The sequence below is a fragment of the Hemitrygon akajei genome, chromosome 11 (genome assembly GCF_048418815.1).
Source record: "Hemitrygon akajei chromosome 11, sHemAka1.3, whole genome shotgun sequence".
In the NCBI taxonomy this organism is placed as follows: Eukaryota; Metazoa; Chordata; class Chondrichthyes; order Myliobatiformes; family Dasyatidae; genus Hemitrygon; species Hemitrygon akajei.
In genome coordinates, this window is record NC_133134.1 from 74,025,220 (window position 1) to 74,042,357 (window position 17,138).

At 45.5% G+C, this 17,138-nt stretch overlaps 1 protein-coding gene across 1 annotated transcript in view; it reads right to left on the reverse strand.

The window, feature by feature from the left end:
- The window catches only part of LOC140735722 (metaxin-1-like), a 59,461-nt gene that overhangs the window by 1,719 nt on the left and 40,604 nt on the right, over positions 1 to 17,138 (reverse strand). Inside the window, 6 exon segments of the mRNA XM_073061142.1 lie at positions 789 to 865; positions 2,261 to 2,401; positions 2,403 to 2,447; positions 2,550 to 2,642; positions 11,141 to 11,217; positions 12,270 to 12,339. Of these exon segments, the coding sequence (XP_072917243.1) occupies positions 789 to 865; positions 2,261 to 2,401; positions 2,403 to 2,447; positions 2,550 to 2,642; positions 11,141 to 11,217; positions 12,270 to 12,339 (503 nt within the window).

Below are 17,138 nucleotides of genomic sequence, written 5' to 3' on the forward strand. Positions count from 1 at the left end.
TGTGGCTGCCCCCAGCTCCTCCTCAAACTGTGTTGGTTGTTGACACAAACACCACATTTCACTGACTGATTCGAAGTTCTGGTGACAAATAAAGGTAACCTTTCCATCTTTTGATATCGGGAGGAGCAGATGGCATTGGATTACCAAGGTGGGGGGGGGGAATGGGGTTAATATGGATGGATCAGAAGATTTGTGTGCACTAAGAAATGGGAGGGAAAGTACAATCTGAATCTGTGAATGTGCCCCTGAAAATAATTCAACCCCAGCAAGCTTCCCTTTGTCACCACTCCTTCAAACGGGACAGGATGTGTCCAGTCTGGATTTCTGTTCCCATGAAGCGGGTAGAGTAACGAAATTTAAAAGCTATGTGGATAGGATCGTTAAGAGGGACAGGCTCCGATGGGCAGCATGGATCACTTGCAGATTTCCTGGGCTCTGAGCTTGAAGCTGCATCCGGTCTCACAATTGGTGAAATGGCTCGAGCAGTCCTCTCTCGACTCGGGATGCAGCGGGATTCCATCCAGAACCCAGCCCTGGGTACTGACAGTTCCATCTATGTTTAGGAAAACTCAGTGCTTTTTCAAATATTTCACTTGGCACCGGTCGGAGGGGAAGAATTATGTCTTGCTGGCATTTAAATTTCCCGATTACTTTCAAAGCTCCGTCTGTGCACAATTGGGACATGAGGCTTATGGTGTTTGACGGATACAAGCCCCTGCCTGTGCTGGCACCCGGGGGGATAGAATGCAGCTGCTGCCAGCACGTAGGGAGGAGATTAAACCACTTACGAATCACCGAAGAAGAACTTGTTGGAGCCCAGTCGCTGGGACAGGAGCGTCAGACACTCACGGGCATCCTTGTAGATCTGAAAACAGAAAGCAGTGCCAGGGTCTGTCATTGCCATCTGCCTCTGGACCACTTACCCACACCTCCCTGGCCCATCCTGGGGTGTCCTATGCCTCGAGCCACTCCTGCACATCACCAGTTTCTGCAGCCTGGGAGGAAGTGGAGGAGGAAGAGACACAAACTGTGGTGTCACTGAGGTTATGGGGTGGGGGGGATGCAATACAGTCGACAGCCTCTGGTTAAAACTGCAGGGGAAGGGGGGAGAGAGATGGACGTGTCGGTAAATCTAAGTGAGCACCAGTGGCGAGAGCAGGGAAGCACACTGTAGTTGCGTTTCAAGACACGGGCAGAACGAGGCCTTTCGGCCCATAAAGTCTAATACACTGTTCCATCACATTTTATTTATTATCCCTCTCAACCCCATTCTACTGCCTTCTCCCCGTAACCTTTGATGTCCTGACTAATCAAGAGCCTATCAACCTCTGCCTTAAATACACGCAATGACTTGGCCCCCACAGGCAATGAATCCCACAGATTCACCACCCTCTGACTCTGAGAAATTCCTCACGTCTATTCCAATGGACATCCCTCTATTCGGCATTTGTGCCCTCTGGTCCTAGATTCCTATAATTGAAAACACCCTCTCCACACCCACTCTATCTCGGCCTTTCCAGAGTCAGTGGGTTGAATGAGATCCCTCCTCATTCTTCTAAACTTCAGCAAATACGGACACAGAGCCATCAAACACTCCTCATACACCAACCCTTCCATTCCTGGAACAATTCTCGTGAACTTCCTCTGGGACAGCACATCCTCTTAGATAGGAGCCCAGAACTGCTCCGTGTGGGTTTGACCAATACCTCAGTCTCAGCATTACATCCTGACTTTTATATTCTAGACCTCTGGAAATGGTGCTAACGTTGCATTTGTCTTCCTCACCATTGACTCAACCTGCCAGCTAACCTTTAGAGAATCCTGCACAAGGACTCCCAAGTCCCTTTGTCCCTCCAATTTCTGAATGTTCACTCTCCATTTAGAAAAATAATTCACGCCTTGTTCCTTCTACCAAACTGCATGACCATACACCTCCCTACACTATTTACCCTGCCACTTTTTTGCCCATTCTCCTAATCTGTCCAAGTCCTTCTTGCCCCTCCATCTATCTTAGTATCGTTCTCAAATTTGGCCACAAAGCCATCACCAGCGACACCGTGTGGGACACAATTGTCAGTCTCCGGCATTACTGGAGGGTAATGCAGTCATCATCGAGGTGGAAAACTCTATAGCTGTATACTGTTGAGGTTGACAAAGGTGTTAATCGACTTCCCTTCTGAAACTTCCTGACTTTTGCCAGGGCAACAGCTAGTAAAGATGGTATCAAACTCTAACCCCATCGGTTGGTGCCACTACCCACCTCGGCCTCAGCCTCAGGCTCCTCGCTCTCCGGCCAGCAGCCCCCTCTGATGAGACGGAGACGCTCCAGACTGCGGGTGTGCATACGGTTTGGGAGGAAGAAATTGAGTGGGAACGGGATGGCCTCTCCGTACCAGGGCCGCGGTGAACGACACGTAGTTCTTCGAGTCCACCCAAAACGTGTAGATCTGGCCAGCAGTGGCGGGGGAGAGAAATGGAAGAAGGAGGGGTTAAACCTGGCCAGGGAGCCATCGCAGAGAGCACGGGCAGAGGCTCGCCACAGAACTCACCAGTGCCGGAAGTAACTTCTCCTCGATGAGGGAGCTGAAAGCCATCGTGTCGGCACCTTGCGTTGCCGACAGCCCATAGTCTACGTTATACTTCTACAGGGAAAGAAAGTTTGATCACTAAACATCTCCATTACAGGAAATAGGCCCTTTGGCCCATACTAAACAGTCCCCCTGACCTGCACCCGGACCATAGCCCTCATAAACCTTCCATCCACGTACCTCTTCAAATTACTCTTAGATGCCGAAATCAAACATGTATGCATCACTTGCACTGGCAGCTTGTTCCACACTCACCACCTTCTGAGTGAAGAGGTTCCATTAAATATTTCACTGCTTTCACCCTGAGCCCATGACCTCTAGCTTTGGTCTCACCCTAACCTTAGTGGAAAAAGCCTGCTTACATTTGCTCTTTTTATACCCCTTATAGTTTTGTACACCTCTATCACATCTCCCTTTAATCTGTTATGTTCCAGGGAATAAAGTCCTAACCTGTTCAAACTTTCCCTGTAACTCAGGTCCTCAAATGCTGGCAACACCCTTGTATTTTTCTCTGCACTCTTCCAATCTTATTACATCTTTCTTGTAGGTCATTGACCAAAACAGGACACCAAACTCCAAATTATACCTCACCAACATCTTACATAATTCAACGTAACATCAAACTCCTGTACTCGCTACTTTGATTTATGCAGGCAATGTGCCAAAAGCTTTCTTTCAAACCCTATCTATGATCAATGCTACTTTCAAGGAATTATGGATCAATATTCACAGATCCTTCTGCTCTACAACACTTGTCAGTATAGAGAGGTAGTTACACACAGGAGACTGGCGACAGTCAGGAACAAGGAAGGGATTAATCCGTCAATGCAGAGTACCACTGTAGCCATCCCCTTCAACTTTGGATACTGTTGGGGGGGGGGGGGGGAATGAACTAGCAGAGGAAAGTCACAGTGGTCACTGAGTCTAGCTCTGACTTGGAAGGGAAGGGGGAGAAAAGGCGAGATATGGTGATGGAGGACTAATACCCTAGTGGGAAGGTTTACTAGTGCTGCATAGTGGGGTGAGGGGGGTGTATGTGCCACAACAAACAGTGGCGAGGTTGTGGAGACAGATGTTAAGATCTCAGTTAAAGTCTGGAACCGGAGGTTGAACATGATGTGACTGATGTCCTGAGCTGTGTATATATCAATGCAAAAATTATCGTAGGAAAGGCAGACAAGTTGAGGTGGTGGATTTACATATGGAATTATGATATTGTAACCTGGTTGCAGGAGAGGCAGGACTGGCAGATCATATTCCAGGTTTCCTGTTGTTGTGTTTTTTTTTTCCACACACAACAGAGCATGAGGGATTAAATGGGGAGGGGTGGAAGTCACTACAGACTGGAGAACTTCTCTAGTGAGGTTTTATGGATGGAATTGAGGAATAAGAGGGGTATGACCACGTTATTATAGACCACCCACCACCCTCCCCCCCCCCCCCAACAGTCTGCGGGATTTAGAGGAACTAATTTGTCTCAGAGGTAGCAGACACACAAGGTTGTTATAGTAGGTGATTTTAGCTTTCCACTGTAAAAGGACTAGGTGGGATAGTTTGTCAAATGTGTTCAGGAGAGTTTCCCTAATTGGTACATAGAGATCCCAACGAGAGAGTGTGCAATGCTTGATTGGCTATTAGGGAATGAGACAGGGCAGTTTGCCTAGGGAACACTTTGCATCCAGTCATCATAATGCCATTAGATTCAAAGTAAAAATGGAAAAAGATGGGTCTGGTCCGGAGATTGACATTCTAAATTAGAGAAAGGCCAAATTTGATGGTATTATAACAGATCTGGCAAGTGTGGATGGGGACAGGCTGTTTTCTGGCAAAGGTGGACTTGGTAAGTGGGAGGCCTTCAAAGGTGAAATTTTGAGAGTACAAAGCTTGTATGTGCCTGTCAGAATAAAAGGTAAAGATAACAGGTGTAGGGAACCTTGGTTTTCAAGAGATATTGAAGCCCTGGTTAAGTAAAAGTAAGGTGTTTAGTGGGTATAGGCAGTTAGGAGAAATGAGGTGTGTACGGAGTATAAGAAATGCACGGAATCAGGAGCTTTAAAAGAAGGCATGAGGTTGCCCAAGCAGACAAGGTCAAGATGAATCCAAACGGATTCTATAGATACATTATGTTAAGAGTAAAAGGACTGCAAGAGTCAATATTAGTCCTCTGGAAGAGCAGAATGGTAATCCATGTGTGGGGTCAAAAGAGATGGGGGAGATCGTCAATGGATGTTTCGCATCTGTATTGACTGGGGAGACAGACACAGAGTCTATCGATGTGAGGCAAAGCAGCCGAGATCATGAACCCTATACAAATTACAGAGGAGGAGGTGTTTGCTGTCTTGAGGCAAATTAGGTGGATAAATCTCCAGGGCCTGACCAGGTGCTCCCTCAGACCCTGTAGAGCAGAGATATTTAAATCATCCTTAATGACAGGTGAGGTACCAGAGGAGTGGAGGATAGTTAATGTTGTTCCGCTGTTTGAGAAAGCCTCTAAGAATAAACCAGGAAATTATAAATTCTGTTAGGAGAGCCTGACATCAGTAGTGGGAAAGATACTCTAAGGGACCGCATACCTCTCCAGATGATATCGATCACAGTCTCCACTGTGTAGGAGAGTGGTCGAGTTCTGTCCTTAATCTCTCCAAGTGCCCACCTCTGAACTCCCTCGCTGGGATCGCTTGTCCAGGAGGGAAACATCGATCCTCTTTTTTTTGAGCAGTTTATTCTCCTGTATACTCCTGCTGAGACTGGGTTTGAGATGGAAGCCTGAGTGCAAGAGACGACGCAGGATTGTGTAGCTGGTGAGGTTTTGTTTGTGGAGTGTGCCTCATTAGGAGGAAATGGACAGGTTTATTAGAGCTGTTAGCGAGGGTTTAAACTAATTGGCAGGGGCATGGAAACTGGAGTGAAGGGACTCAGAATAGGGCAGATGGTAAAAAAGCAAAGACAGCATGCAGGCAGATGATCGGCCAAAACTGCAGCCAGCAGGGTGCGTATCAGTGCATTAGGGATGCAGAATCAAAAAGGGTAGCAAATACAGCAATGCATGGAGTATAAGAAATAAGGTGGATGATCTTGTTACACTATTACAGATTGTCAGGTATGATGTGGCCATCACTGAAGGATGGCTGTAGTTGGGAACTGAATGTCCAAGGTTACATGTTGTATCAGAAAGATAGGAAGGTGAGGTGGGGGGGGGTTGCGGCTCTGCTAGTAAAGAATGGTATCAAATCAGTAGAAAGATGTGACAAAGGATCGAAGATCCTTGTGGGCTGAGTTGAGAAACTACAAGGGTAAAGGGACCTTGTTGGCAGTTATATACAGGCTGGCAGATGGACCACAGAATACAATACAACAGGAAATAGAAATGGCAATGTTGTGATAGTCATGGGAGATTTCAACATGCAGGTCGATTGGGAAAATCAGGTTGGTAATGGATCTCAAGACAGTGAGTTTGTTGAATGCCTACAAGATGGTTTTTCAGAGCAGTTTGTCGCTGAGCCTACTAGGGGATCAGCTATACTGGATTGGGTGTTATGTAATGAACCGGAGGTGATTAGGGAGCTTAAGGTAAAAGAACCCTTAGGAACCAGTGATATCAATATGATTGAGTGCAACTTGAAATATGATAGGGAAAAGGTGAAGTTAGACATAGCAGTATTTCAGTGGAGTAAAGGAAATTACAGAGTTGGCCAAAGTAAATTGGAAGGAGATGCTGGCAGGGATGACAGCAGAGCAGCAATAGTGCAAGTTTCTGGAAAAAATGAGGAAGGTGCAGGATAGATGTATTCCAAAAACAAAGAAATACCCAAATGGCAAAATAGTACAACTGTGACTGACAAGGGAAGTCAAAGCTAATGTAAATGCAAAAGCGAAGGTATACAAGCAAACTCAATGGACCAAATGGCCCAATTCTCCTCTTATACAACAAAGCAAAAATTAGCAGGAAGATAGAGGATTATAGTAAAGGCTTTTTCAAGTATGTAAAAAATAAAAGAGAAGTGAGTGGGTATAGGACCAGTAGAAAATGAAGCCGAAGAAGTAATGGGGGACAAGGAATTGGCAGATGAACTAAATGAGTATTTTAAATCAGTCTTCACTATGGAAGACACTAGCAACGTGCCAGCTGTTGAAGGGTGTGAGGGAAGAGAAATGAGTTTAATTATTATTACAAGGGAGATGGTGCTTAAAAAGCTGGAAGACATAAGGGTACATAAGACTCTCGGACCAGATGAATTGCACCCTAGGTTTCTGAAAGATGCAACGGTAGAGATTGTGGGGGCATTAGTAATGATCTTGCAAAAATCACTGGAATTTGGCATGGTACTGTGCTCTGGAAAATTGCAAATGTCACTCCACTCTTTAAGAAAGGAGGAAGGTAGCAGAAAGTCAATTATAGACCAGTTACCCTGATCTCAGTGGTTGGGAAGATGTTGGGAGTCAATTGTTAAGGATGAGGTTATCAAGTACTTGGTGATACAGGATAAGATAGGACAAAGTCAGCATGGCTTCCTTAAGGGAAAATCTTGCCTGATGAACCTGTTGGAATTCTTTGAGATTACACGTAGGATAGATAAAGAGGATGCAGTGGGTGTTGTATATTTGGACTTTCAGAAGGCCTTTAACAAGATGCGACACGAGTCTGCTTAACAAGTTAAGAGTCCATGGTATTACAGGAAAGCTACTGGCATGGTTAGAGCACTGGATGATTGGTAGGAGGCAGCAAGTGAGAATTAAAGGATCCTTTTCTGATTGGCTGCCAGTGTCTAGTGGTGTTCCACTGGGGCCAGCGTTGTGACCGCTTCTTTTTATGCTGTATATCAATGATTCAGATGATGGAATAGGTGGCTTTGTTGCCATGTTTAAGGATGATACGAAGATTAGTGAAGGGGCAGGTAGTGTTGAGGGAACAGATAGACTGCAGAAGGACTTAGACAGATTAGGAGAATGGGCAAGAGAGTGGCAAATGAAATACAATGTTAGAAAATACATGGTCATGAACTTTGGTAGTAGAAATAAATGTGAAGATTATTTGCTAAAAGGGGAGAAAATCCAAAAATCTGAGATGCAAAGGGATTTGGGAATCATCCTTGTGCAGAAAACCCTAAAGGTTAACTTGCCGTTAACTTGTGGTGATGAAGGCCAATGTAATGTTAGCATTCATTTCAAGAGGTCTAGAACACAAGAGCAGGGATGTGATGCTGAGGCTTTATAAGGCACCGATGAGGCGTCACCTTGAGTATTGTGAAAAGATGTGCTGGCAATTGAGAGGATTCAGAGGAGGTTCACAAGGCTGATTCCGGCAATGATGAACATTTGATAGCTCTGGGTCTGTACTCACTGGAATTTAGAAGGATGAGGGGGTGGGTCTCATTTCGAATGTTGAAAGACCTAACCAGAGTAGGTGTGGAAAGGATGTTTCCCATGGTGGGGGAGTCGAGGACAAGAGGGCACAGCCTCAGGATAGAGGGATGTCCATTTAAAACTGAGATGCAGAGACATTTCTTTAGACTGAGAGTGGTGAATTTGTTACCATAGGTAGCTGTGGAGGCCAGGTCATTGGGTGTATTTAAGGCAGAGCTTGATAGATTCTTGACTGGATATGGTATCAGAGGTTAGGAGGAGAAGGCCGGGAGTGGGGCTGAGGAGGGGAACAAAGAATCAACCATTGAATGGCAGAGCAGACTCGATTAGACAAATGGCCTAAATCTGCTCCTACATCTTATGGTCTTCATCCATTCAATATACATCATCCAGTTATCTGTTGTGAAATCGAACTTGTCTATCTTTCTGATACAGCCAACCAATTCTGCTTTTTGTAATTTATTGTATCACCTGGTACTCCCTGTTTATGAAGCCATTAATTTTGCCCATTTTCTGCCTTTTTTAAAAAACTTCAACAAGTAGGTAGTTGTCTTGGTTCATTTTAAAACTGATTCTTCACCACTGTTAAGTTTTGTAACTCCAGAAACAAATCGAAAGAAAAACACAGGAGGGGGAATAATGTGTCTATTTTGCTTCTCTTTTTGTGTGGTGCACACATGACGTAGTGGTGAAGGGTCTTGACCCAAAACATTGACTGTTTACTCTTTTCCATGGATGCTGCCTGACCTGCTGAGTTCCTCCAGCATTTTGTGAGAGTTGCTTCGGACTTCCAGCAGACTTCCTCGTGTTTGTATTTATACTATTACACAAATATAACACTACACTCACCCCTTACCTTCTGAGCTAGTCTCAGTGGCACAGACATGGCCATTGACGTAGGTGGGTCATATTTCAAACCACACACACACACACACAGCAATATCGAAAGGGGAAACACCTCTGTGCTGTCCTTTTCCTCTTCCTAATGGTCACCCAGCTAACTGTGTCCTGCAACCTAGGTGTGACTGCTTTCTCGTAACTCCTGTCTATCAGCCCCTTAGTCTCCCAAAAGATCCGGAGTTCATCCAGCTCCAGTTCTCTAATCACAGCTGAAGACACTTCTCACAGTTGGGGTCATCAGGGACCATGGTCTCCCTGACTCCTCACATCCTGCAAGAGGACATCACTTCTCTGACTGCCAACCCACTCTCAACCTGTGCAATAAGAAAGAGAAAGAACATATCAAAACATATTCGTTGCCTCTGGTCCATCCATCCATTTCTTCTCACTGAAGCCTCAACTCCTCAATCTTTATAATGTCCCACTAAAACAATGTCCGCTCCACTTGAACCTTAACTTCTCTCTATAGGCTGCTGCCAATTAGCTAATTAACCAATCAATTTCCAACTAACAATTTGCAATTGTCACTCTTTAGGTTCCTCCTAGCTGAAACTGACCAGGGTTCACCTCTTAAAATCCCCACTCTCACTTGAAGCGCCAGCCCCTCCTGAAACGTCCACATCTCTCCGTTCCCTGGACATTCACATGCTTATCTAGGAGCCTCTTGAACACCTCTATTGTATTTGCCTTCACCAACACCCTGGCAACACCTTCCAGGTACCCACCACCCTGTGTAAAATAAAACCTGCCCCACACATTACCTCTGAACAAACCCTCCCCCCAGTTTAAATGCCTGCCCACTCACATCAACCCTCGGTGAAAGATACCTGCTCTCTGCTCCATCTACGCCTCTCGATCTTATAAACCTCTATCAGATCTTCCCTCAGCCTCCAGTGCTCCAGAGGGAAAAACCCACGGCAAGTTATTCCAGTACCTGCAGGCAGTCCCACTCCAGGGTGAGCAGGCATAAGTTTAAGCTGATTAGAGGAAAGTGTGGGGGGGGGGGGGGGAATGTCAGAGGTAGCGTTTTTCAAAAAACACAAAATGGTGAGTGCACGGAACGTGCCGCCAAGGATGGTGATAAAGGCAAATGCATTAAAGACATTTAAAAAACTTAGATAGACACATGGATGATAGAAAAGCTAAGGGCTATGTAAGATGGAAGGGTTAGATTGCTCTTAGAGCAGGTTAAGAGGCCAATGCGACATCGTGGGCCGATGGGCCTATACTATGCTGTACCATTGTATATTCACAGGCACTGGCCTCCCCCCAGCATCCAGGACACTGTCAAAAGGCAACTTCCAGCATTAAGGACCCTCATCACCCAGGACGTGCCCTCTTCTCAAGGAGGAGGGACAGGAGCCTGAAGACACACACTCAACGGTTCAGGAACAGCTGCTGCAAAACAACAAATTACACAACATATGCCAGTGATATTAAACCTGATTCTGATTCTATGTTCTGAGATCCCACCATTCTAGTACTAGGTCTGTAGATTTCCGAATTACAATTATTCTAGTATACATAAAGGCTTTTATATAAACAGAGATTTGGTACTGTGCAAAAGTCTTAGTTACATACATATAGTTGGGGTGCCCAAGACCTTTGCACAGTACCGTATTTCTCAACGTGGAGCAGACAGTGAGGAATTGGGAATGGTGAAGGTGGAGTGCCACAGGAGGGGTGTACAACAGGTGGCAGAGGAGTGCCAGAGATAGAGGGTGGGGGTGATAGAGGTACAGACGCACTCAGGCCTGTGACACCAGGCAAGGTCATTTGATTTCAAACAATTGGTTTATTGCTCAGTACAGAATGTCTCTCTGGTGCTTTTGGTTCCCTCCCCTCTCCCTCCCCCTTTTCCCACCCACGATTCCCCTCTCCCTGCCCCTTCCCACTCTCAGTCCACAATAGAGACCCATATCAGAATCAGGTTTATCACTCACACATGTCCTTAAATGTTGTGAAAGTCTCTGCCTCCACCAATCCCCAATTGCAATGACACTCAGGGTGAAAAAACTTAACGGGATTTTCTCCAAACTTATCCTGAACCTACACTATCCAGTTTTAGATGCCTTTGCTGGGAAGGAAGGTTACTACCACCTCCCCTACATATAACCCAGGGAATATCTCAATAACTCCAGTCTTATGTGAAGGACAAGGCTGACATCAGGGTGAATCTATTTTCCTCAGTGAACTGATCGGAGGTAAATCGGAATGATCTAAGGGACGGTTCAACTGCTCCATGACTTTGGAAGAAGCCCCATTCAGAAAATAAGCCAAGGGTCTACCTGTTTCCTGAGGTACGCAAGGATCTGCAGAGGCTGGGACAGCACATCATTCTCGGTCTTTAAGGCCGGTAAAACCCCTGCGACAAAGCAGAAGAAACAAGTTCAACTGTATGCATAACTTTCCCCTCCCCAGCACCTAAATAACTAAATCAGAAATACAGGACTTTAAGACACAAAAACTTAAAGATTAGTTTTAATTGTCATGTAAATTGAAACATGCAGCAAAATGTATCCTTTGTGTCAACGACCAACACGGTTTGAGAGCAACACTGTGCTGGGGGCAGCCCACGAGTGTCGTCTCACTTCCAGCACCAACAGAGCATGCTCACTAACCCTAACCTGTACATCTTTGGAATATGGGAGGAAAGCGGAGGTCCCGGATGAAATCCCCTCAGACATGGGGAGAATGAAGAGACTCATTACGGACAGCGGTAGGAATTAAACCCGTGTTGCTGGCGCTGTAAGGTGATGCACTAACCACTATGTTGTGCAGTCAACAGACAAGTACAAGGTATAACGTTTCATGGGAGTTTCAACATCACTGAGCATTCAACCACAGGCCTCAGAGCCAAGGGAATCACAGATCCCAGTGCGTGAAGGGTTGGTGGTGTTCCAGGGACACAAAATTACAGATACTAGAATTTGGAATGACACACGATCTGCTAAATTAAGGGCTCTGCACACAAACAGTGATGGGAATATGTACCGCTCCCTCAGAATCACATTTATTATTAGTGAGATGTCATGAATTTGATTTTTTGTGACAATACAGTGCAATACATAAAAATAATTATCAAAGGCAGGAGTTAAAACCTCGACCAAAGGCAGTTGGTCAAGCCATGACCAACCTCTCACAGCAGATCTGAGTGCCGCTGGGCGATAGCCATTTCGACAACTCACCCCGCTCTTTTCGGGCACTGGTATGATTGATGCCCTTTTGAAGCAGGGAACGTCCGAAGCAGAAGTGAGAGACTGATGATGTCCTCACCAAATTTTCTCCCCATTAAAGGCAGAGAGAGGGAGGGAGAGGGCTCAACAGGAAACATGAGGCCGAGAGGTAGGCTTACATGGCTCGGACACAGACAGCATGATGGAGGGTGGGGAAGACGAGTTCGAGGTGTGACCTTACCCAAGGGACTCCTCCAGGGATTACTCAGCTTGTGTACTCTCACGGGGGCTCCGGAAAATCGGGCATAAGCCTGAGGAGAGAAAATTGGGTTAATAAAATGTGAGGATGCACAGACCTCTCAGCAAGGTTGTGTTTCAGGAAACAATTATAACCAATGCTCCCGACAGCAAGAGGTGGAATGAGAAAGCTCATTCTGCATTGGTCCATTGACCATTCCTGCCACACAGAATCAAATTCTCTCTGCCCTGTCCTGTTATACACTCCCAGGCTAGAGACGGCACAAGTTTAGACACAGAGTGAAGCTCCCTCCACACCGTCCCATCACACACTCCCGGGGTCAGACACAGAGTGAAACTCCCTCTACACTGTCCTATCACACACTCCCGGGGTCAGACACAGAGTTAAGCTCCCTCCACACCGTCCCATCACACACTCCCGGGGTCAGACACAGAGTGAAACTCCCTCTACACTGTCCCATCACACACTCCCAGGGTCAGACACAGAGTGAAGCTCCCTCCACACTGTCCCATCACACACTCCCGGGGTCAGACACAGAGTGAAGCTTCCTCAACACCGTCCCATCACACAGAGTGGCTGCAAGAGGGACTGGTAGAGAGAACAGAAGCAGAGGGGGAGCAGGTTGTCTGAAAGGTGAGAAGGGATGGGAAAAAACTGAATACCTCTGACAGGGTGAGACAGTACGTTCAACAGATGCAGAGCTGATGTAAGAAGCTGGAAGGTGATAGGTGGAAGAAGTAAAGGGCTGAAGGGGGAGGAAGCCAATTGGAGAGGAGAGTGGACCACAGAAGAAAGAGAAGGAGGAGGGGATCCAGAGGAAGGTGAAGGACAGATGAGGAGAAGGGGTGAAGAGGCAAACCAGAATGGGAATGGTAAAAGAGAGACGAGGAAGGGAGAGAAACTACCAGAAGTTAGAGAAATTGATGTTCATGCTAACAGGTTGAAGGCAACTCCAACCCAAGTATGGCGTCATTGTGGCAGTAAAGGAGGCCATGGTAGTAGGAATGATAATGATTTGACAATAATAAACCAATAACAATAACCCAATCCTTACCATGGAACACTACAGATCACCTCTTACCATGGACTTATCTCTGATAGCAGTTTGTTTTTCATACTAACGTCATCTTGTTTTCTGCACTATCCTGTATAATTTATGTTCAGTATGTTGTTTGTACCCACGTGCCTGTGTTGCTGCTGCAAGCACCTTTTCCATTGTCCCAGTACCTCACCGTACCTATGCACAGGACAATAAACTCCACTTGCACCAAGTGAATTACAGAAGCAATCAGAGCTGTTAGAACCAGTTTCAACAGTCTTGCTTAAGGAGACAGCACACCAAGTAGCAACACACATAAATGTGCTGAAGAACACCAGGTCAGGCAGCATCTATGGAAATGAATCAGCAGTAATGGGCTACAATTTACAACACACCTCAAAAGGTGGATGTTACGATAGTCATGGGGAACTTCAATATTCAGGTAGACTGGGAAAATCAGGTTGGTGCTGGATCCCAAGAGAGAGAATTTGTAGAATGCCTACAAGACAGCTTTTTAGAGCAGGTTGTGGTTGAGCCCACTAGGGGATCAGTTATTCTATACTGAATGTTGTGCAATGAAACAGATTTGATGAGGGAGCTTAAAGCAAAGGAACCCTGAGGAGAAAGTGACCTTAATATGATAGAATTCACCCTGCAGTTTGAGGGAATAGATACAATCAGATGTATCAAGCATGAAAGAGGAGCTGGCCAAAGTTGATTGGAAGGGGACACTAGCAGGGATGATGGCAGAGTAGCAATGGCTGGAGTTTCTGGGAGCAATTTGGAAGGCACAGAATGGTAGTTGTATTCTAAAGGCTGGATGATACAACCATGGCTGACAAGGGAACTCAAAGCCAACAGAAAAGCAAAAGAGAGGGCATATAATAGACCAAAAATTAGATGGAAGTTAGAGGTTTGGGAAACTTTTAAAAAAATAGAAGGCAACTAAACAAGCCATGGGGGGGGGGGTAGTAATGAAATATGAAGGTAAGAAATATCAACGAGGAAGCAAAAAGATTTTTTCAGATATATAAAGAGTAAAAGAGAGGCAAGAGCAGATATTACACCAGTAGAAAATGATGCTGGAGAGAGAGTAAAGAGGGGGGTAGTATTTTGCATCAGTCTTCACCATGGAAGATACCAGCAATATGCTGGAAGTTCTAGAGTGTCGGGGCAGAAGTGAGTGCAGTAACAAGGGAAAAGGTCCTTAAGAACCTGTAAGGTCTGTAGGTAGCTACCTGGACCAGATGGCCTACATCACAGAGTTTGGAATTAGGTGGCTGAAGAGATTGTGGAGGTATGAGTAATGGTCTTTCAATAACCACCAGATTCTGGGATGGCTCTGGAGGAATTGGAAATTGCAAAATTGCAAATTTTTCTCCAGCCTTTCAAGTAGATAGGGAAGAAGAAGAAAGAATATTATAGGGCAGTTAGCCTGACCTCAATGGTTGGGAAGATGTAGTCAATTGTTAACAATGAAGTTTTGGAGTACTTGGAGGCACATAATAAAATAAGCCAAGGTCAGCATGGTTTCCTTGAGGGAAAATCTTGCCAGATGTTGGCCAGAATGAATCAAGGACAGTGGAAGTCTTTGTTCCCCCCATTTTGTGAAGTTTAAACTGATTCCTGCTCTGGGATAATCCAATCAGAGTAATTGAATGTGGACACAAGGAGTTTCAGGTAATGACCTAAAACCATTCTCTGACGAGTAGCTACTTATTATGCAAAACGCCAGACCTACCAGAGAAGCAATCATTAGACTCAGTGTCTGGGTTATCTAGTTTAACTAGTTTGGACCAGTCAGCATTGAAAGACACAAATACACAAGGCTGGGGGGGCAGAACCATGAAACAATGTTGGTTGTGGCCCTGGACTAGAACCAGCAAGAAGGTGACCTTGAGCCAATAGGTTGGAGATCCATCAGTTCAATCGATGAGGAGCACTATCGGAGACAGGAGCTCCAAACACGTAGGGGCATTAACTCCTGCAACCAGAGATCAACCATCACGAATGAGGAGGGCTCCACAGACACGTGGAGATCGGGACCATGAGGAACACCTAGCCAGTGAGGACTCCCTTCCTGGGTAACACCTTTTCTCTTCATTGTCTGTTCATGGAGGGACAGGGATTCTAGCGGGGTGTGTACACAGGTAGTTAGTGAACCCAATTGCTTTTTAGTTGAGACAATAAAGGCTACTTGTCGGCAAGTACAGATTCTCTCTGTGCCTCACTGATCATTTTTACAAGGGGTAGATGCTTGTAACACTGACAAATCTGTTGTTACTGTTTGAGGAAATAACAAGCAGCGTAAAGGAGAATTGGGGAATGTTGTGTACTTGCATTTTCAGAAGATTTGACATGGTACTACACACGAGGTTGCTTAACAAATTAAGAGCCTATGGTATTACAGGAAGGATCCTAGCATGGATGGAGGATTGGCTGATTGGCAGGAGGCAAAGAGTGGGAATAAAGGTAGCTTTTTCTGGTTGGCTGCTGGTGACTAGTGGTGTTCCGCAGGGGTCAGCGTTAGGACCGCTTCTTATGTTATCTGTCAATGATTTGGATGATGGAGCTGATGGCTTTGTGGCCAAGTTTGCAGGTGATACAAAGATAGGTGGAGGGGCAGGTAGTGTTGAGCAGGCAGGAAGGCTGCAAGAGGGCTTAGACAGATTGGGAGAATGGGCAAAGAGGTGGCAGATGGAATAGTGTCAGGGCAAATGCAATGTTAGCATTCATTTCAAGAGGACTGGGATATAAACACAAGGATGTAATACTGATGTTTTATAAGGCACTGGTGAGGCCTCACTTGGAGTATTGTGAGCAGATCTGGGCCCCTTATTTAAGAAAGACTATGCTGATATTGGAGAGGGTTCAGAGGAAGTTCATGAGAATGATTCTGGGAATAAAAAGCATATTGTATGAGCAGTGATTGATGGCTCTGAGACTTTACCCACTGGAATTTAGAAAAATGAGGAAGGATCTCATTGAAGCCTATTGAATGTAGATAGAGTGGATGTGGAAAATAGATTTCCTATAGTGGGGGAGTCTAGGGCCAGAGAGTGCAACCTCAGAGTAGAGGGCCATCCAGTTAGAATGGAGATGAGGAGGAATTTCTTTAGCCAGAGGGTGGTGAATCTGTGGAATTTGTTGCCACAGACAGCTGTGGAGGACAAGTCATCGGGTATATTTAGGGCGGAGTTTGATGGGTTCAGAGTAAATTTATTATCAGAGTACAGACATTTTACCATGATCAACCCTGAGATTCATTTTCTTTCAGGCATACTCAATAAATCCATACTAGAATAATAACCATAATATAATCAATGAAAGACTGCACCAACCTGGGTGTTTAATCAGTGTGCAGAAGAGAAGAAACTGTGCAAATAGAAAAAGAAATTAATAATAATAATTAAATAAGTTATTGATAGTCAGGGTGTGAAAGGGGAGAAGGCAGGAGAATGGGTTTGAAAGGGATATGGATTAGCCATGATGAAACAGCAGAGTAGATTGGATGGGCTGAATAGCCTTGTTCTGCTCCTACAACTTACGGTCAACGTTTCGGGCTGAGACCCTTCATCAGGACTGTAAAGGAAAGGGGAAGAAACCAGAATGGGGGAGGGGAAGAAGGACAAGCTAGAAGGTGAAGCCAGGCGGGCGTGTGAGGGGAGGAAGAAATGAAGAAAGAAGCTGGGAGGTGACAGGTAAAGGGCCAGAGAAGAATAAATCTGAGAGGAGAGGAGAGTGGACATGGGACAACGAGGAGGAGGAGGGGCACCAGAGGAGGTAATAGACAGCTGAGAAGAGGTAAGAGG